This window comes from Ammospiza nelsoni, chromosome 1 (genome assembly GCF_027579445.1).
Source record: "Ammospiza nelsoni isolate bAmmNel1 chromosome 1, bAmmNel1.pri, whole genome shotgun sequence".
NCBI lineage: Eukaryota > Metazoa > Chordata > Aves > Passeriformes > Passerellidae > Ammospiza > Ammospiza nelsoni.
In genome coordinates, this window is record NC_080633.1 from 93,878,789 (window position 1) to 93,901,074 (window position 22,286).

Genomic DNA, 22,286 nt, shown 5'->3' on the forward strand with positions numbered 1-22,286 from the left:
AGTACAGAAATCAGTAACTTTATTTCAAAATAACAATAAATTACATTTCCTGAAACTTGATGTGTATGTGGTGTTGGAGAAAAGCACAACTAAAACTATAAAAAAAAGCTATAAAAAAATCTAAACTTATATGATATAGAGATTATTTATTTCAGGGGGGAAAGTGGCATTGGAACAGAAAAATTACTAGAATAGAACAACTGGTCTTACAGCTTCTAGTTCCAGTATATCTCCATATACCATTTTCTCTCTCAAGAGTTAGAGTACACTTTCAGCTTCCAGTAACAAAACACTGTCCCATTAAATTTTAATAACACAGGTAGAGCACAAGCAAACCAAACTGTTCCTGGTTTCAACAGTAGTTTACTTGGTAATACCCTGAGTCTTTCTCTACATGGTACTGCTGTATAGAAGACCATCATCTCACACATGCTTTGCTTCCAAATACCTTGTCACTGATAATTAATATTTCTTGGAAAACAGTATAACCCACGAGGCACATCTTAAAAGTACTCAGAATGAGAGAGCACTTCCTCCCCAAGCAGATTTTAGGCCCTGAGGTGTCCATTAAGTATGAAATTCTCACCTGCTGAGTGGTGCTAGTGACAATGCCTTGCTGCAGCCGATATGCTTGCTCCTGTAGGTACTTCCTGGTCTCATGGTTACGAAGCAAGTAGTTTTCTATCTAAAAAAAAGAAAAAACAAAAGCAGAAAAAAAGTCAGATTAGGAAACTGATTTGACTCCTCACATTGTAATTTGTTTTCAGTTTTGTGTTTTCAATTTTTCAATTCTGCTGCGTCAGAATTGGGGACTGACAAGAAAAGAGCTGCCTAATTATTTATTTATCATCTGCAAACTTTATTTTGTGTGCCTCAGGGCTTAATAACCACATTGGCAAATACAAATTCACTCACAAACTAGTGAAACATAGTTAAACATTGTGGTTTTGCCAATATTTTCTGAAAGAGTGTTCCATTTTGAACAATTTAGCAAGTTATGCTGACAAAGGATTAGATCCTGGTTTGAGAAATATTTAAAGGGACTCTTAACTGTTGGGTGCTGTAGATATCATGATGACTCAAGATATTTGATTCATTTCTTTCAGATGTCTTTGGCCTGCTGCAAAGACAGATTTGAAGAGCAGTATGTCTGAAGACAAAATAACTATCTAAAAGTGCCTAAGTGATAGTGAAGCCTCAGTTCATCTGTTGGTTAATTAAAGCTAAGCAGTACAGAAGTGCTCTTTAGAGACAAATGATTCCTGCTGACAGGCCATCACAGTGGTCACAGTTGCTGCTTCATAGTTAGAGTAACCCCCTAACCCTGCTCTATCAAATTTGGTGAAGCCAAAAACACCTATTAACAAACTGTTCAAGGTTCATCAAAGGTGATGGACCTGGTCTGAAAGAGAGAGGGGAGGAAAGATGAGTGGAGTAGCCAGCAGGTTGTGAGGCTGAGATCAGGAGGGCCAGTCACCTCTAAGGTGGCAGCAGCAGCAGCAACAACTGCAACATCTGACCACAGCCCAGAGCAAATCCCTGGATTTATTCACTTTGCCCAGCCAAGCCAAGTGTGCTGCAGAGACACCAGAGCTCAGGAGGGTGGCTGCTGTGTCCATCAGTCAATCAGTGCAGTTGTCCCAGCACCAGACTCAGTCCATGCAGGAAGGCTTGCATCCCCACCTGCAGGAATAACCTGTAGTGTTCACAGCACCACTCCTGACACTGATACCTTTTCTAGGAGGTAACTTCCTCATGTTGTGTGAAGAAAGCCTAATCCACACATTAAAACAAACTCAGGGTCTAACAGTTTTAGCAACCTTGATATGAAAAAAAGGAAACGCTCTTTGTACATAGTGCCTAATTAACACACAGAATTTAAATCCCCATGGCCAGAAGCTTCCCTGTACTTTTTTCAGAAATGCATCTACCAGTCTAGATGTGAACCAGGCCAATTAGATTAAATGAGATGTAAGAAATATGTCCATCCCCCATGAATGAGATTTTTAAAAGCAGAATTGAGAGAATTTTCATGCATCAAAGAAAAAAATACTAACTACCAGCACTTCTCCCTGTGATGCTCAAATTACAGAAAGCAAGGATCATAGACATTTGCTTTTTAATCACAGTTATCTGTAAGAACTATTTATAACGTTTTTATGGCCTTACCCTGGCTGAAGGAAAACTGCTCATTAAAGAGATGTCAAATGTGTGCTTCCTGACTGAGCAGGAGGCTTGTTTGGAGCTCGCAAGATTTACCATATTAAAACTCAGCTGGGAGTTTTATAAGTCAGGCAAGTGGAACACTACAGATACTGTCAACACCTTTTCATCCAAAAGAACATGCTGGTGCAGTTGCTTACTTAGGGCAACACAGTGTGTGAATTTTATATGTACAATATAAAACACAGGCAGTAAATGTTTTCATCCTCCCTCAAATTGAAGAGCACCCTTTGTCCTGTACAGAGCTGACTGCATTTTTTTATGCCACTATAAAAAGCCTGCACCAGTAATTCTAAACATTTAGTAATACTCACAGGCACAAATATAACAAACATGCAGTTTCCAACTCTCTTTCATAGTCAGGCACACAGTAATACCAGGTCTAGTTTGCATTTTTTTAGTTATGATATTTTGACACCACTGCATTCCATCAGCCTTCACTTCCAGCATTCTGCGGAATAAAAAGCTCTTGCGGCACTTGATTACCATGTCTGTCTCTGCAAACCAAATAATCCTTGAATCCAGTACAGAATTCTTATTCAGCCAAGCATGAAGTCTCAGAAACTTAAAATTACTATATTTTTGCTGGCTTGATTTCTGTTCATTGGTGGCATATGCAATACCTTTTGCAGAGCCTCTTCTGTTTTCTCAGGGTTCGTTTTGAGTGCTTGGGAGGCATCATTCATCGGTATAGGCATGAATCTCAATGTATAATTCCTAAAGAAAAAAAAATTGATGGTGAAAGTTAATCTAATTACTGTATCTCTTTAGAATCGCTGTAATTTTTTTTATGAAGAATAACCTAGAAGGGAGAAATAAATGCATCCAGCTTGTCCATGGACGGTACTAAGAATGTATTTTTCACATTTTTAAGTGAAGTAGTTGGAAGTATATATGCTCTTTTTTGCTGCTAATTCTTCTTTACTACTAGAAAGAGAGGTAGATTTTGAAAAGCAGTTACATGGTCAATGCCCAGTGGTTGCTGATTAAAAGCCTATCAGCCCTCTGTACCTCTGTGCACAAGGCTAGATTGTTTTTGTGTATCTAAACAGAACAGGGAGAATCAGTGCCTGCTGGAAACTGTATCAGATCTAAGACTAAGTGGAAATACTCAGTAATAGACAGACAGCAACTAAGAGACTGAGTTTTAGAAATTTACTATTTAATAACTTCTCATGTTTACAACAATTTGAAGACACTTGCTGCATTTTTAATAAAAAGCTGACAAAACAAGCATAGCATCTCCACGTTGCTTTATGCAAACAGTTGCTCCCTGCATTTTCCTTATTTGCTTGCAAAATGTTTCTGCAGCTTAGTCCATCTGCTGCAATAAGAAATTAAGGACAGGAGTTTGGTCCTGAGTCAAAATTACATTTAAACTCTGAGAACATAAACTGACTATCATAATACAGTTATACTTAAAATGCCACCTACAGTGGTATGTCCACACAACTTCAGACTTGAATAAATGGGGGGGGGAGGAAAAAAAACAGCAGGAAGTTTTTAAAACCTGGAAAGGAAATTAGTCTTTCTATTTTCAATTAATCCTTTATTTCCTGCAAACATTTCTTTCTCCTCCTTCTGCAAACATCCCACTAACCGTCTGTTCCTATTCCATCCAGAGCTACACAAATATGTTTGGAACCCTCTATTCTTGAGCGCTTTGAAGTTGGCAATTTCAGTTGAGTCACCACCATTGATGACAGCAGACCACGCTACTCCCAACAGCAGACACCTTAAATAGTGCGAAACTCCAAGCTTCTTTTCCTCCTTCTCCCACCAGGTGTTGGACATGTGCAACACCATTCTCTGAAGGGCAGTGTCCTCCTGAACTGCAAACACACCGATTCCTCACTGATACCATCCAATATTTTACTTTAAATGATAATGGAAGGCTTTTATGTTTCTTCCTCAGCGCAAACATGGTGATGTATAGTGGCAGGCAAAGTCCCTGTCCTTCCACAGTGTCCAACTGTCTAGTGCATCAGACAGAAAAATACCTCTTCTTTTTAGCTGACTTGTCCTTCAAAAGAACATTGCAAACTATACAGACCCTGATATGTGTCCTCATGTAATACTAACCAGTGTCCACCACCATGGGGAGAATTTTTAAATGTCAAAGATGCTGAGCTCAAAGACAGAGAATTACAGAACTTGCTGATTGCCTGACAGGTGGGGTATTTATTTAGTTTAAAAAAAAAAAAAAGAAGGTAGTTTTCTAAGGATCTCTGCAGCTGTTTGACATTTAATACATCCCATTCATTGAAATCTGTAATTGCCAGCTCTCATGCTAGCAGGTATATGCTAAATTCAATTTAGTCAAAGACTTGGTGCACCCTCCCTCACACATATGGACACACAGAGCTGGAGGAGGGCAAATGAAAGGCAAGGAGATTTTCATGGACACACAATCACAGAGGCAAAACTTTCTTTCCTACCCTAAGGGAGGAAGGAAATCCTCAGTACTTGGGTCGCTTTCAGACACACAGTATTATTTTCATCTAAGAATTTACCAGCCCTTAGGGGAAAATATCAAGAATTTAAAGCTCACTTTTCAACTTTATTATGCTTTTTTTTCTCTGTTTCCTTGAAGTCTAAAATATTCCCCCATTCTTCTTTTTATTAACACTCCACTTGTCTCTTGTAAAGGAGTGCATTTTGCTACAAACTCAATAATCCAGTAATTTCCTAAGACATCAATATACTCAGCAAAATACCTATATTTAAAAGATGTTAAATTTCAGAGAGGTGCTCAAAGACTGTAGAGGATGTCCCAAAAGAGGTACCGAAAACTTCTTGTTCTAGATACAACATGTGTGACAACAGTCCTACATTTCATCACATTATTTCCCCTGTAGTAACTTCTGATCCACACACTACATATGCTCTGTGCTGCACTGGAGATTTTACTTACAGGAATAAGATTATCTGGTTTTCAGGTCAGGGTGTGTGAATTTCACATCACTGCTAAGGGAAGAATTCATAGCCCTCTGACAGACTCCAGCATTTCTCCTGAGATATTAGAACTTCACCTGTTTCTTCAGTCAGTCCATATAGAAAAAAAATATTTCAGAAATGAACATGAGACAATGCTGCAGAGTCCTGTGACAGAGGGGCTCTAGGCTGCAAATCACACATTTATCTTCATATTAAAATTACAGAGATACAAAACTCTGCTTAATGGCCAAGCTGAATAGGATGCCCACTGCTCTCAAATACACTCCTGAACTGACACCTGTAAGACACTGCAGAAAACCTTCTCAGAACTTCACACTACCTCTCTGGGACACCCCTGGAGCAAAATCTGCCAACAGCCATGGCCCTGGAATTCTCTTGCAGGAATATCATTTTCAAACAGCAACAAGCAGATGAACAAAAGTTGGAGATTAGGAAAGAAAAAACCTTCCAATTACTTCAGCCTGTTTTGAAGTCTGCTACAAATCACCTCAGCTTCCTGCCTATGCAACTAAAGTCTACCTTTCTTCTTGTTTTGTGGTTTAGTAGATGAATATTTTTCGTAAAATCAAAATAAGACATAGAACACATGTCCTCAAACATCTTCAGTACATTTAATTCCATTTTGAGCAATGGTTTGTTTTCTACAGAATATTGATGGCTTCAGGTATTTTTAGGAAACATATGGTGAAGAATGTTCTCAAAATGTCTTCAAGATGGATTGTTTACAGCCTAATTGTTTTCAGCCAGTACTGACAGACCCTCTCTTCATGTTTAAACCTTTGTTGCTTGTGGCTTAGTGTGTGATGTTATCAATGTTTTTGACAATTTAAAAATCTTTAAGGCAACATAAAATGACCTCAGCTTCCAAGTTAAATAAATGAGATGTCACCCGGAAAAAGTACAGTGCCACATAATCAACTGTGGCATTCCGGGGGTGTTTTTGTTTAGATTACTTGCTTTTGCCTCAGGATTTCCACCCCTTCTCTATTTACTCATCCAAACACTTTGGAACAGAGAAATAAAGCTGATGTTTTACCAGAAAACAAGTGCATTTCTTTTTCTACCAGACTTCCCTATGCTATTGCCCTTTAACAGAGAAATGTCTGCAAGTTGACAAATAACCTTTGCAAATTCTTACTCACTACAATCAATGGAATCACTGCAAGATGATTTGCTTAATTATACATAATTTATCTCATTTCCCACATCAGTGCAACTGAACTCATTTCAAAACTGAGTATATAGACTACAATAGTTTCACAAACCAAGTAACTTTATAAGCTCTAGCCTCATGACCCCGGCAAGGGTTAAGATGCTCCCTTAAGTAGTTATACAGTTTTACAAGATACCTTGTAGGACCTAGCAATAGTAGATTACATTCACTTTCTAAAGAGAGCCTTTGCTCCTGCCTGAGAGATTTCATGATGTGAAAAACTTCAACTGCTGCTTAATTTCAATCTGCAATTCTTCTCTCTTAAGAAAAGTAATAATAACATATAAAGAAATGTGATGGATGTGGAGGGAGATGAAAGCAATTTAACATCTATCACCGGTAATAGCTGCATCTGTGAGTAAACGCATGGAAGCAAAATGACCCAAAGCACAGCAATTACAAAGAAAAACTGCAGGTCCTGAGATCATCACTATTAGTTTCAACTTGCTAGGGGAAAGAAAAAAAGTCAGAGGACAAAGGCCCACTTCAGTAATTTTCTGTCATTATGTACAGCTTCATTCACTAGAATAGAATTTCTGTACACTATCAACACAAGAGAAGGAAGCAAAGGGAAAATATTACCAAATTCAGAATTTGAACGCTAAAAGCAGAACTCAAGGACCTTAACGCTAATAGCAGAGTATGGATGAAAGAGCCACAGAGCCTCTTCCCATCTTTTTGAAGGATGTGAAGTCATGAATTTTCCTTTAGATTAAACATCCTGATGCTTAAATTTGAGAGCACTCAGCATCTTCAAGATCATATTGACTGCGGTGAGAACTGCAGCTGCTCAGATCATTCAGGATCTTTGGCCTCTTCATCAGACATTCAATTACTTGAGACTTACTTTTCCAGTGCCACAGCTATGTCCTGGAAGCCCTGTGCAGTGATGTTATTCTTGTCCCATATTACAGTTCTGAGAGGTGGTAGGAAGAGGAAAGAAAAAAGTAAGTTAAACAAGAGCCACCAAAAAAATCCATAATGAAGCTTTGCATATTGAAATAACACGCTGCTGAATATTCAAAATTGCAGAAGGCAGCACTTTAAAAACTTGTCTTTACTTAGATGGTAAATCCTTGAAATGACAGAAATATTGGATAAATACCCAAAATCCATTTTCCTGTACTTTAAAGGGGACTGTACTGTATTTTCTATCATTAACATAAGTACCTTTTCTAAAACACAATTAATAGAAAGATTTGGACATAAATTCCTGCTTTTTTGAGGAATAGCATCAAAACCAAAGTTCAAATGTCTCCTTTGCAAGGTCATCAAGGCCATACTGAAAAACCAGAAAATTGCAGTGACTGGTCAATCTCTGTTCCACATAGGCTACGTGTATTTTAAAAATTCATGCTGATCAGAGGTCAAAATTTGCAGATTATTACACATTCAGCCCTACACTAAGCTCATCACACTGTTCACATGATTTCCCATGCAACACAAGTAGCTGCCAAAATAAACCATTAGGTTAGGTGCATAAATGGTAGCTCTTTTGAATTCACAGTAATGATAAGAGTGATCAAGCCTTCCCCTCCTCCCCCAGTTCAGACCACTCAAGCAGACTGCTTGGCAATTTGCAAACACATGTTCAAAAATCTCATTAGTAGGCAGAAGAGACAGACAAGCAGATAAATCTTGCTTCTGCTAGAGCACCAGTTGTAGCTGTTCTTAAAAAAAAAAAAAAAAAGACACAAAACCAAACAAAGATTTCTGGTGTTTAAAAGAGAGAGAGAGAGAAAAAAAAGATGGATGGCATGCTTTCACAAGTAGTGACATCCTTCTGTTGTTGCACAATTATCCCTCTGTTTCTTAGATGAAAGGTAAGAAAGAGAGGAAGAGAGATTCTACACTCACTCTGCAAACATCAGGTATGTTAAGGGTCAAATCATGAATATTTCTGCCACTGGAAAGTGTGTTTATATTTCTACCTGGGTGTCATTTTATAACATTTTGGCAGAGCCAGTTACCATTGCATTACTCAGCCTGTAATCACACCACAGACTGTGGTGACATTATGTCAACTGTGACATTCAGCATACTGTGAAACATTTCAGTCTGCCACCCTGAAATGTATCAAAACTTTATTTCCTCAAATATTGTGGTCATTTCAGGTTAATGCATTCAATAAACCTAAGCCATCCCTCCAGTGCTTTCTTGACATTTTTAATATTCAGTTTGGGCACAGCAACACAAAGGCCAGAGGATCCTTGCCTCTTGAACAAAATAGCCAAGACTGTTTGGGGGAATTTCTTATCCTCCAGGGAACAAATACTTGGAGACCAAGTAAAAAGTGGTCTTTTTACACTGACAATACACTGAGGGAAGTTCATTTGCACAGTCTGAAGAGGAGGAGGGAGGATTATCTTTCCTGATGAGGGTGACATATTTAGAGGTCCCCATCCAGATTTATGCTGATTGAAGGTTTTACTGTTTGTGAAACACATGCTGGATAGAAAAAGAGTGATACTCTCAAGCCATCAGTGCCAGACATGCTAAAAAGCAGTGAAGTTGTTGGGCAGATGAAGTTGCAAAGAAGATATGCCAAGGTCCATCAACACAGTAGGAAGGGGAGAAAGGAAGGATGGATGGTCCACGCTGCTCCCCATTCTGAATTCCACATGCTCTTAGTTCTACAAACTGACACTTCTGAAGACAAAGAATAATTCCCTTCAGTTTCCTACCCAAGTATCAGAATTTTCTCTGCTGGGAAAGCCTCCAGTAAGAAGGACAAAGCAGAACACAAGAGAGCAGCTAAGCACTAGAATTGAGTTCCCAGGGACACTGTGGAATCTTAGTACTTAGAGATCTTCAAAACCTGCATGGACAAGTCCCTGAGCAACCTCACATAGCTTTAAGTTGGCCCAGCTTTGAGAAGAACATTGGGTTTAATCAATATAGAGCTCCGTAACAATGTAATTTTTTCTGTCATTCTAGAAATTTGAAAATTCTTTTAATTCCAACAAGAGGCCTTTCTGTTTAAATGTAGAAAGTTTTCCCCAGTTTCAGTTAAGGAAATGTTTTTGATGGGACAACTTCCTTCTCTTGTTTTTCTGTTATTTTCCTTTCTCTTAAGGAAAAGAAGGATGAGAATCCTTCCAAATAAAGGCACTTTAAAGTGCCTGTACATAGAAAGGTTCTGAAGAGAAACAGATTGAGAATAGCCCAACAACTTCAGTATTATTAAGCCATTCTACTGTTTACTGCAAACACATTTCACTTACCTGAGTTTGGTGTTTATCTGTAGGGCTTTTGCCAGCATCTTTGCTCCCATATCTCCCATGGCATTTCCACTAATATCCACTTTTGTGAGAGAAGTATTGCTGCCCAAGGCATTAATAATGATGGTGACCTCAGTCTTCAGCTTGGAATCTGCGAGGGACAGTGACTGGAGAGGCTGTGGATTATAGAAAATGCACTGATAACAGAGCTGATAATGCACGCATTCCTCAAACACCAACTGAAAGAAGTTACAAGTTTCCCAAACTCTTGGGGACAGCAGTAAACATCAAAGAGTTATTTCTGTGTTTGCTGCAGATCCCAACAACACATGATAAATTGGGAGTCAATAACAGCACAGGTGTCAAACACATGCACACAAGCAGATTAAGTTGTAACACCCTGTGAAAAAATTATTTTCAAGTGGCAGTGCCTCCAGCTTCCTGAGTTCTACTAATACTAAGTACAGAATACAGTGTAAACCTCAAAAAAGGGAAGATAACAACAACCAGCTTCACAAGATATCTTCCAGCGTCCAGTGGGTTTTGCTTTACCAGCATTCGCATTTTCAGTGAAAAATAAAAGTATCTACCATTCCCCTTCTCTCCCTCAGGCTGAGACTTTTGCCCAAGGGCAAATTACAGTCCAAGGCATTGTTAAAACAAACAGTTTCCTTCAAGTGTTTTATTATTTTTACTTCAAATTTAGGAGTGATTTTGCATATCTGTTCCTTCAACAAAGGGCATGGGCTTTTCAAGAAAAGATAAAACTGTAGCAGGTCTGAAATTCAAAGCAATATTGAGGTTTTTTTACAATGAATAAGTCTACTCATTGCAATAGATACTACAATATTTTTCAGTAACTTTATTTTTTTATGAAGCATATTAAGCTGAAACTATCTTATTTGGCTCCAGCAAGTCATACTCCAAGTCTCAAAAAAACCTTTTCTAAAAATGCCCATATTTCCTCCACTCTCAATACCCCCAACACTCAACAGCAGGAGCTCAAGTACCACGGTTAACTTATCCCTATGCCTTGCATCGATATTACAGCTCCTAAAAGTGCAATTTGTCTTTGGTGATGAATGAAGACTCACAAAACATTTCCCTTACTCAAGTGTGAGTCCATATAGAGAAGTGTATCGTCATTATATACCCACTTAGGCATGTGCTGAAGGATGAAATATTGGAGCCTAAAATCCTCAAATAGCCAGTACAAGAAAGTCAACATCACATAGCAATAAGCCACAGCATTTATGTTACATCCTGAAGTTTAGATAAATTAAAATAAACCAACCAAACTCTGCATACCTTCCAGGGTCCAAGGTCCTTGCATCATACCTGCTATACAATCAGATCTAACTCCTCAGACACCACTGGATTACAGTGATAACCAAAAAACTTGCAACAATGCAAGAAATGCACTTACTAACGAGGAAAAGCACAAAAAATTTGGAGGCACAGCAGGTTGATAATTATAAAGTCTAATAATAACACAAGCCACATGCTGGTTTTATTTTAAATGGAAGTTATTAAATTACTATGCTAATACCCTTAATCTGTCTGGTTTTGAATTTTATTGCACGACATGAAGAGGAATGTAAAGAATTATTAAGAATTTAAAAGCAATATTAACATAAAAATGTTAACATCACATTTAGAATGGCACTCAGGAGCTCTTGACAGAAGTCTGAGAAGCCCTTTTGCTGACAGATTCACAGTAAAGCAGCACCATGCAGCACTAGGAGAAATCAGCAATAAACTTGTGAATGTGAGATTGTTTCTGTTTTTCATGTGTCACTTTAGAAATGGGCATTGGAGTAACTGAGCTGCACGTGATCCCTCCCACATAATTTTTCTAAATCTCAAATATCCTCCCAGGAAGCTTCTTGCATTCCAACACTCTGACAAAACAGTATATGACTGAAAACACTTCTGTACTGTGTTCTGTAAGGATTGACAGCCATGCACCATCTAAATATTCATTAAATTATCTGATCATTACATTAAAAACCCCAAATGAAACAACAACAAACAAACAAAAAAAAAAGGAATCAAAACCAAATCCCCCACAAATATGGGAAATACTCTACAAACATTTCTTTTAACAACTTAATAGTTTTAGCTAGATATTGAGAAAACAGAAGTCTAAGGAGCACTTTCAGTGTCCCTGCTACAGAAAACAGGTACTTTGCCAATACAGAGAAAATGCCTCAACACAATCTTTTTAAGGAAGAGGAATTCTCAAAGTACAAATTTACAATTAGAAATGGTATGATTTTATTCATTGATTCAGTCATACTTCTACTGGAAAAAACCCTAGGAATTAAATCAAGCTAAATTTGTTTTTCCTAAGAACAAAAATGCTGCAAAAAGCCACCAAGAGCCAATTCTGCACCAAGCACTCAACTAACAACTAAAGATAATCATCACTAGAAATTCACTGCACCTATGCAGGAGGGATTACCACTCTGAGTAACAACACTGCATACCTGCAGTGTAACATCCATTTTTGCAACAAGAAAAGGAATGGGCTCCTTAAGAATACATTATAATAGTCTGCACAGTATAGCGCCTATTTATCTAAAAAAATACATGAAAAGAACCCAAAAAATAAAACTAAATGTTACATTCTTGCTTATATAAAACACCTGTGAAGCTCTGCTATGTAGGTTACTACTACTGCTTTTAAATGCTGCAGAATTACATTTGGGTATCACTCTATTTTAACAGTCATAGAAGCAAGCCACTGATTGTTTAAATCATTTTACTCATGACTCACATTAGCACAGCAACAGAGCTATTTAAAGTGTGCATAAACACATGAAGAAGCATTTAGAGATTTTTATTTTAGATTAAAGCCACTTGCTTCAGCTTTCTATGCAGACAATGTTCAGTCCCTAAACTGTGCAGTGTGCTCTGGGCAACATCACACCCTGGTCTCTACAACTGCATCTTAAATTTTTCATGTCCTGTGGCAGTAAATGCATACTACTGTTAGAATGAGGACCACCTCATTTAAGATTCAAATTGAAATAGCTAGAGACTTAAAATAATTTTCTAGCATCGAGATACAGTGAGGACAATCTTAGGCTGCTTTTTGCAACATATTTTTCCCACAGTGCTACAGTGTCTGTCCTCAACTTTCTTGCTGCTAGGAGATAGTTCATGCTGGTTTTAGTGCTTGATGAGACAGAAAAAAACCAAGATTCCTTCACTGAAGAGGATTAACAAGAGAAAAGAACATGGGGCAAGAAGAGGCAGGGTAACCCCAAAGGATCATACGCTAGATCCCAAATGTTAATGAAGTGACATGAAGGAGAGACAGTTATTCTAAGCAGCTAAATAAAACAACTTTTTGGTGAATTATTTCATTATAACGCTGTTTGAAAACAGGATGACAATACATTGTGTAGGTTAGGTTAGGTCAGGAAAACATGGTGGGTAAGAATTACAGGAGCACATCTGACCCGTGTATAGTATAAAAGGCAGAAAGTGGAACAACAAATGAGGTTGAGAAAAGAAAAGGAATGCAAGAAGTGGAAGCTAATGATGCAAAGGAGAGAGAACTGCGCAAGAATGATACACACAAAATTTAACAGCTACCTTTTCCTACAACCTGGAAGTTTCAAAAAGAGAAGCCAGCAGGAAAGATAAACAAAAGGTTGTAACACTTTAAGTAGAAATAATACAGTGAAAGTTGAAATTTTTGTTTTTAAGAAAAGATAGTAAAGAAAGTAGTCATAAAATAGGGGGGAAATGCCAACAGCATGTTTGAGAAGATGATTTGGGCACTGAAAGGCCACAGAGTGCATTGATGAGGGGTTTTAGGGTATGGTCTGAGTGGGCAGAAATGTTCACCTGCAACAGAACAAAGGAATAATGGAAACAGAAAACATACCGAATTACATTTGCTTGTGATTCAGTTCTTCAGGACAGCTGTGAAAGGATAAGCATGAGAAACAGGGCAGGACAGAGACAAATGCCCACACAGAAGCAGCAGGTGGTATCTGATGAAATGAAACCCCTCAGTACAGGATCAAAAGGAAAAGGAAAGGAGGGGAAGGCAGTCCTGCAGCATTCCCTTTAGAGGCAGAGTAGGAGGAGGTGGTCACACAGCACAAAACTACAAGGTCAGCCTGGTACAAGAAGCAACACAGAGTTTCACCAATACATTACTTAGCACAGCCCTACATCTAACTTGTGCAAACAAGGATTTTCATTAAGGTGCTCTCATTACAGGTGTTACCTCAATTTGAATCAGTTTTGGTATCTGTATGAAGAACTTTACCACATCATGCTGACCTTCCATGCTTTAAAGAATAAAATGTGGAGGAAGGCACAGAATCAAGAAACACCAGTACCACTAATCCCATTTAAGAGGACAGAAAGAGCAGAGAGGACTGGTTTAATAAATCACTTCAAATACAACTGAGAACTAAGAAAAAAGGAATCCAGAACATGAGTCTAATGACCTTGCAAGGCAAGAGACACTGGGAATCCTGGTTAAAACTGCCAGGATACAGACACAGATGGGAGGAGAAGGCAGCCAGGCAGTTAATATGGAGAGCATGAACTTGGAGGTGAGACAATAAAGACAACAGGAAGCAGCAGGTGTTCAAACAACCTGAGTCTACAGTTGGCTGTCTCTGGAGAATGAGGAAAGCTTGCTTGGTACTTGCACAGGAAATTAAGGAGAAAGAAAGGACTAATGTAGATAAATAAAGATTGACAAGCATGAGAGTAACAGGGCATCTTAAGATCCCCTTCTAACCAAAACTAGGATGCCAAGAATGGGCAAGAACACAAATTCAACCAGAGAAGTATTTCAGAATAACAAAAGTAGAGAAATTAAGGGAGTGAGCAAGCATCCCAGCAAGGTACCCTGAAAAGGTTTTATGAAATTGCTCCCATGACTAAGAAAGGTAAAAAACAGCACAGTGAATGGTTTATTTGCATCTTTGGAAGAAGGAAGGAATTCTGAGAGATCACTGCAGTGACCTTGCATTTTGCCAAGGGAAAAAAAAATGTTAATACACAAGAACAGCTATCAGGAAATAATGCATTCTTTAAATTAAAAAAAAAAAAAAGCATTGCTATTGAGAACACTATGATCGTAATCTCTTATCAGGACACAAAAGTTCTGAAAATTTGTGCCTAAAGGGCTGTATAATTTAGACATAAATAACTAGGTTACACACATCCAACTATTTAAAATGAATATTTTTCAACAACCATAGATCCTAAGACTATCCTCAGAAAATGTTCACCTACGTGGCACAAGTTAATCCAAATTACAATTTGAAAAAAAAAGCAAATCCAAAATGCTGGATGTATCTGTGCAGAGTTGTGATCAAATCTTATGCAGCAAATTAAGAAAATGAAGAAAATTATCAGAAATAGACTGTGAGGGTACAAATACACATGATGATAGTAGGCAGAAAGATACTCACTGAATCCTCGTCTTGAATCATCTGAACTAAATTATCAAGTACTGGAGTGAGATTTCTGAGGGAAGAAAAGTTAGGAAGATGATGAAATCAGCAGTTTCTCCTCATCCATTCTCTTGTTATTTAGAAGAAAGAAAATCCTTACTTGGATTTCATGTTGTTAAAGTTTTTGCCTAATGCCAAGTGTCTTATCGATCGGTTTTTACTAAGCCAGACTACAAGGGTTGAGAGATCAGATTCTAGGCCTGTAAAGAATCAGATTAGATTAGGAATTAAAACACATTTTCACAAAAGACCCAGACCAGGGCCAATTACTGATGCTATATTCAAATAATTATAGCAGCATACTAATTTCCAAAATGTGTAGGAAAATTTCCATTCTTCTATCTTTAAATCTTTTTCTCACTAGTGCCTCTGCTTTTCTATGAGAATAAATGCTTTCTCTAAAAGAAACCCTTTAAATCTCCCTGCTAATCAGCTATTAAAGGCACCTCTCAGACACACAGAAGAGAATTCAGTCCCCTATCCACAGTCCAACCACCCAAGGGTAGTTCCTCGCAGGGTCAGGCAGAGTTTCAAGTTCCTGGGAGAATTCTGAAATAATGCTAATCACTATCTAGTCTTAGTAGAGTTGTGTACCAACAATATTTCAAAGCCTTCAAAAGCCTGCAAAAAAGGCTAACATAATACACTACAAATAAAATAACCTAAAAAACAAGGCAGATTTTTTTCTACTCCTGAGTAAAAGAAAATTAACTTTAGTATTCCCAAGCTAGTTATGTATTTGAGGAGTCCACTAGCTAGATTACAATGATTTAGAGTTCAGATTCACAGCATAATTTAGATTTCAAATATCTATCTTTATTTATAAAAATAAATCTTTTTGCCTAACTGGGCTGAATCAGTAGCTCTCTCAGCTTTCCACCTGTCCATCTTCTTGGGCATTCCACTGTACTGGGAATCTGTTTCTGAAATACTTCTGCACTTGGCTGATAGAAGGGCAAACACAGCAGGTGAATTCTTCCAGTTCATACATCTACACCTTGGATCTGCAAGGAATATTCCAGGAATACCTGTGCTGGGAAGCACAGAGACTCCAAAACAGAAATATTCAAAGACTATTCCAAAGACTCAAGCAGGTCTTTTCTCACCTGAAGCTCTTGGCTCTTTGCTCCAAATTTCCCCCCTCAGCTTCATTCTGTACCAGACCTTTCCCTTTGTTCTTTCAATATACTTCTAATTCTCATTCAGCTTCTTATCTTCTTATACTTGACCCCAATTTACCCTGGATCTAATATGAGTTGGTGCCATTATTTTATTCTGCTATGTTACACTGATCACAAACAACAAACTTTTGAGGTTACATTTAGTCTTCCAATGTTCCTTAATAAGAGGCCTTGGTCTGAGACATTTCCATAACAGCATGGCCAACAATCACAAAGCAAGAGCAAGCACCCTTGGTCACACTGAGAGCTGAAACAAAAAGCATTTCTTGACTTGCACGACTCTCCATTCCTGTTCTGTGTACTTACCATTGTCTGAAATATCTAGGCTGGTGATATTGTGTATTTCTGCTATGCATCCTTCCAAGACTTGTGCACCTCCAGATCTTAACTAGAGACAAAACATCATCCATTTTTGCAAACTAGTTATGGTTTCAAGATCACACAGAAGACAGTGGTAGGAGCTTTGTGAATACAGAAGGCACTAGCAGCAGCAAAAACAACAGCAACAGAAGAAGTTATAGACATCAAAATGACAGCCTATGCACACATTCCTACTGTCCTCACTCTTACTCTCAGTATTTGCATACAAATGAGAAATGGGACTCTCTTTGCTTTCCCTTGAAACTACCTCTCAGCCTTCAAATCAGGAAAATGCTTAAATGGTTAAACACAGCAAATCCTTTAGCACTTGGGCTGGGCAGTGCCCGAAGGATTGGGGTGAGCATTCTCTACATGAACATTTCCAGTGTCTGGTGATACAAAAAAATAAACTTAGACCAGCCTATCAGCTTGCAACCCTGGCACCCTTGAACTCCACTACAGTCAGGCCTTACAGTGAGCATCTTCTTCCAGCTCTTAGCACAATGCTAAGGTGCCCAAAAGATAAGTGGGGGGGCATACAAAATAAAAAAAATCTCAATTAAATTATGCCTCCCTGTTGCTGAAAAGAAAATTCAAATAATCCAGTTGTAAAACAGCCATAAAAGACAATGAACAAGAGAAAACAGTAATATAGTCATTCTTAAGAAATAGCAATAAAAGAAAAAAATTGCAACAATAACAAAATGCCTGACTGCAAAATATCAATTATGATATTATTAATCTGAAATATTACATGACTATAAAAGAAATGTCAGGATTTAATGAAAAAACAATGAAATGTTCTAGGAGAAAACATCAACATTAGGAATTAAAGTAATGAAATCTTACACAATTATTTACTAATGCTACTGAATTAACATCTTTTTTTTCCAAAGGAGCAAAAGCAAAAGCATTTTCTTTTTTTTTTTTGCAGCTATGTACTTTTATATAAAGTGCATTTAATTTTATAAACATCTCCCCGTAAAAGATTTTAGCTGAAGTAGGAAAAATTCTATGGAAATTTCATTTTTACATTTTCTATCTTCACATTATTTGCTTCAAAAAGAATGGAAAGCTTTTTCAAACCTCTTCAAAGCTTTTTCACTTCCTGTGCATAAAAACTGTGAAATTTTTTACTTAGTTCACTTACTTGGGTAAATAGTCTGAATCTACTTGTTGATATTTCTGAGGACCATCAGCTTTTATCCATGCTATAATTATAAGAGCCACAAATGCCTTCTAGAAGCATTTTTCAATAAAGACTTGATTTGGCACTTTTTTGAACATTTGAGGTATGTGATGGGTTAACAAGCAGCTGGATAACTTGACCTGAGAATTTGGAGAATGGCCTTTGGTAGCCAATGGTTATCTTTGGTGGCCAAAGATGACACCTAAATCATAAATCACATCCAGAGTGTGAAAAGTACAGAATATAAGGCACCTTACCCCCTCTCCATAAATCAAAGCCTGCCTATCCTTCACCTCCTCTCAATAAGTAGCCATATTACAGGCTGTATTTGGGCCAGAAGTGCTGCAAATTTAACTCAACTTTATTTTAGTAAAAGCACTTATAGCATTTGCTGTATGAAAGCCAAAATCATCCAGTTTTGCTTTGTGCTGCTCTCTCAGTGTGGCCCACCACAAGACACACATTTCACACAGAGTGTCACATCTACTACTGCAGAATCTATGGCAGATCATACATGGAACTGGATTGGTTGTTGGTAGGGTAAAGTTCTATAGACTAAAATTGTACTCACAACAGAATCCAAATGCTTTGGCTATATATACTTTGAGGGCTGAAGTGGACAATTTTTCAGGAGGAGCTTTCAATCTTGTACCAGATAACTCTACATTCAAAATTTTAAATATATAAACATTTCATGAGCACAAATGGTGCTATCTATTTGATCTGAAAGTGATGACAAAAACTCCACTTTTAGGATCACAATTTGCTGCAACTGTGTTAAAATACTTTGCACATAAATAGATATATAAAATCAGAGATGAATTGAAGTGCTGCTTGTCAACGTGGACTGCGATACTGACAAAAAGACTCTCTGCAACACCTCTACATGATATACTTCTGAGACTACAAAGAAAAGCTCTCAGAAAATGAAGAATAACCCTTCTACAACTAAAAATGCCAAGTGTGTTCAAAGCTATAAGGTACTAATATGGGAAGGGCAAACAAAGCTGCTTACTGGTTTAATAGTTAAGGTAAAGCATGGAGGGTACTTACACAGTGACCAAGCTAAGGGAAGCAGAAGGGAAAAGAGTGAAATACATCAGTGCTGAGCAGGTAGAAATAAAAATGTAATTTTCATAGTAAAAAATAATTTTAAAAAACAACCAAACAAGCAATAGAAAATGATTAAGCTTGGAGATAATATACCAGAAAATTATGGGAGCAAATGAAAAATGGTGGAAGAGGGAAGGAACACAGATTTATCCTTCCATACTTGAGTACAGCTTGCCTGATGCAGGGAAGAAGAGGGCAAAGCTGAAGCATCAGCTTTATAGCCCCCTAGGAGCGTGTGCTTGCAGGAACTGGGAGTAGTGGTGACTGGCTCCAAGCTTCCCACCACTCTCTTTCCAGGTGTAGATCACCCTGCCCAGATCCCAGAGGGTCAGGGAGAGGTGGAGCAGGATCCTGAGGTGCTGGGCCCGTTCAGAGCACTCCCAGCTGCTGGCACATGAACTTCCCTGCTGGTGGAAGCATCACTTCTTTCCAAAGTACATGAGAATGGATAAAGCTCAGTGATGGGCAAAAAAAAATGTTAAGGGAAGGATCTAAGGAAGTGCTGTCAATCTGGAGGGACCAGCTACAGGAAGGCAACACTGAGTTGGGCAGGATTCCTTCCTTTCTGTCACAAAAGCCATGACCACAAGTGCTTTGGTGTCCAATAAATCTCATTGCTCCTTGAAGAGCTCGTTCACATCCCAGCCTGGGTTTATTTCATGAAAGGGTAATATTTTCTCTCCTGTCAGCCCTTGTTGATTTACATGCTAATTTATACTCTCATTACTTATATTTGTGTTTTATTGATTTATTCATTTAAGGCTAAATCATCATCGTAGGATGTAATTTTTATTACGTTAATTACTCCTCCCTTCTCCTTCCTTCCTCTGAAGGATAAATTATCATCCATCTGATCCCTCTACTCAGAAGTATATATACTGGACTTGAAAGCTTTGCTATTTGGAATTTACATGTAGTGCTCTTCAAAGTAATATTTTCTAAAAAGTCTAAAATATTAGAAACTATGATATGCATTCACAGTTATTTGGTTTTTTCTTCATAAGGAAATCTGTGCACATTTGATCAATTTGCAATTGATCACGAACCTAAAGGCGAGGATTACTGCACCTCAACATGGTTATCAATATTGTGTATTTTCTACTTAAAGGGCAACCACTGTACCTGCAGGCACTTCTAGAACAGTTAATACTAAGATGGCATTGGAAATATCTAAGAAATGGGAGGCCTTCTTTGCCGCTTAAAAAACGGGGAAGTCAGAGAAGGCCTAAAGTGGTTCATGTTGGTTTTGGCAAGAGTCCACCACACAGCTCTCTACAAAATGACTTTGTCTCAAGTGGCTTCCCAGGGTTGTGTCTGATCTTTTCAAATTCTGCTTTAACCACAAAGGAGTCACCCTGCAAGAGCATGGGCAGTCCTGGGAAATAGAGCACACAGCAAAGCACAGAGAAGAAAGAGGAAACAAGATAAGGCAAACTAGTAGCCACAATTGTTCTTACTTATTCTTGAGGCTACTTTGACAGTGCTTGTTATGTTAATAACTTTTACCAAAGATCCTTATTGGCTTGAATTGATTAATTGATTAGGAAAATAGAATTTCTCCCAAGATTAAGAAGCAAACCTGCAGAAGAGGGAGCATGCCTTTGGTTCTGAAGGAAGACAACTGAACCTCAGACATGCCTTCAGGGCATGCAGCTTCCTTAGAGCCATTCAAATTTGGGCACCTCGGAAAATCCTGCTGCTAATCACACCACCAGAGAGCAGAAGCTGCCAAGCATCCAACAGGCTGGCTCAGTGTGTAGTACAGCTGCACTGCAAGGAGACTTTTGCTGATCGGGTGCTTTGAACCTCTCTGCTCATTATTTAGGATGTGTGTTACAGCATCCTAACTTTTATCATAACTGCTTCTCTGAGTTCTCTGCTTCTCATCTTCCCCACAACTTTTGACTACAGAGGAAGAATATCTTGCCCAGTGGATTTCACAGGAACTCTAAAACCTCGTCATTGCACATTTTGAACACATCCTGATAAATATTCCTTACCTCACAGCTACTGAGGTCTAAAGACACCTCCTTCAGATTGTGATTGCAAGCCAGGCCTAATAATAGCGCTCTGAAAAAGATCAATTTTAGAACTGTTTTAAAAAGATAAAGGGCAGCTTTACATCATCATCTAAGTGATCACAAGTTAATACATCTATAATGCAAAGATTCATTTCAAAACAACACCAGCTGAGCAGTCATTTCTTAAATGGCAACAGGAGCACAAGCCTGCCACACTCGGAACACTCCAGGAGCTTCAAAAACTGTAGGGATGCAAGGCTAATGAAGAAATTGTAAAGCTAATGCACCATCAACATTTAATAACATTCATCAGAGATGAATTTTCTTCAACATTTACTTTCAAAGAGCACCAAACGATTACAACTGGAGTGTTCTGTCATACAACCATCCAAACTCTCAGATTTTCCAAAAAATCTAGGAAAGAATAAAGTTTTTAAAATACGCAAGATGCCACGCAGCCATCCATTTCAGTCAGGCACAATGCCTGTAACACTCAAAGGCTCGAGGATGTTCCAGTACCACAAAATTCTCCATGTCCACAACCCAACAAGTACTTACAGATTTTCAAAACTATAGCTTTATGCAACGGCATCCTTTGCCTTTAGACACATTGGCAGACTCATGAAGTAACAACTAATTAGGGTTCTCATAAATTCACTTTTAAAGTCTCACAGAAGTTTGTTTCCACATCTAAAAGTTAGTATTAATATCACACTTATATTAATACTGTCAAATCAGAAAGCACAATAGTATGTGTAATATAGAAGAAATAAACAAAATCTGTGTATACCTTCTAATATCTTCAGAATAGATGCAGCTTTGAATTAATAATTCAACAGATAAACAGAAGGACTTCCTTCTCCAACTTCATTTCAGCCAAAAGGAGCTAACCAAGTGACTGATGCATGGAGATAAAAACCAATCCCTTCTGAGGAGCCATTTGTCTACACACTTGCTATGCAAGTAGTGTGTCAAAGCAACGTTTGAAATGCGTGTGCCTTGAGCAGGTTTTCATTTAAACCTATTTATATCTTCTGTCCTGCAGGTATAATCAGACCTTCCCTATTAACAAAGGCAGATGTCTTCTGCTTATTTACTTAAGCTATTAATATATGAGGGGGGCAAGAGGGTAGGGAGAGAAGTGAAAGTTCTGCAACAGTTCTCACGAATTTTTAGATGATCTTGTCTATCTTTCTTACTCAAACATGTTTTTTATTCAGTCAGTCTGGCTGATGGTAAGTTTACAAAGAGCTTCCGAAGCATCTCCAGGAAATAAAAAAAAAACAGTGGAAGCATAAAAGAAGTACAGATTAAA

At 38.1% G+C, this 22,286-nt stretch overlaps 1 protein-coding gene across 4 annotated transcripts in view; it reads right to left on the reverse strand.

Moving 5' to 3' along the window:
- Nucleotides 1–22,286, reverse strand: part of CARMIL1 (capping protein regulator and myosin 1 linker 1) — a 188,145-nt gene that overhangs the window by 52,201 nt on the left and 113,658 nt on the right. For all 4 annotated transcript variants that reach the window (XM_059479812.1, XM_059479797.1, XM_059479821.1 and 1 more), the window contains exons 17-24: nt 20,951–21,020; nt 16,595–16,676; nt 15,208–15,307; nt 15,066–15,120; nt 9,619–9,791; nt 7,242–7,310; nt 2,847–2,940; nt 587–685 (exon numbers count right to left, since the gene is read on the reverse strand). In XM_059479812.1, coding sequence (XP_059335795.1) covers nt 587–685; nt 2,847–2,940; nt 7,242–7,310; nt 9,619–9,791; nt 15,066–15,120; nt 15,208–15,307; nt 16,595–16,676; nt 20,951–21,020 — 742 coding nt within the window. The remainder of the gene's footprint in view (nt 1–586; nt 686–2,846; nt 2,941–7,241; nt 7,311–9,618; nt 9,792–15,065; nt 15,121–15,207; nt 15,308–16,594; nt 16,677–20,950; nt 21,021–22,286) is intronic.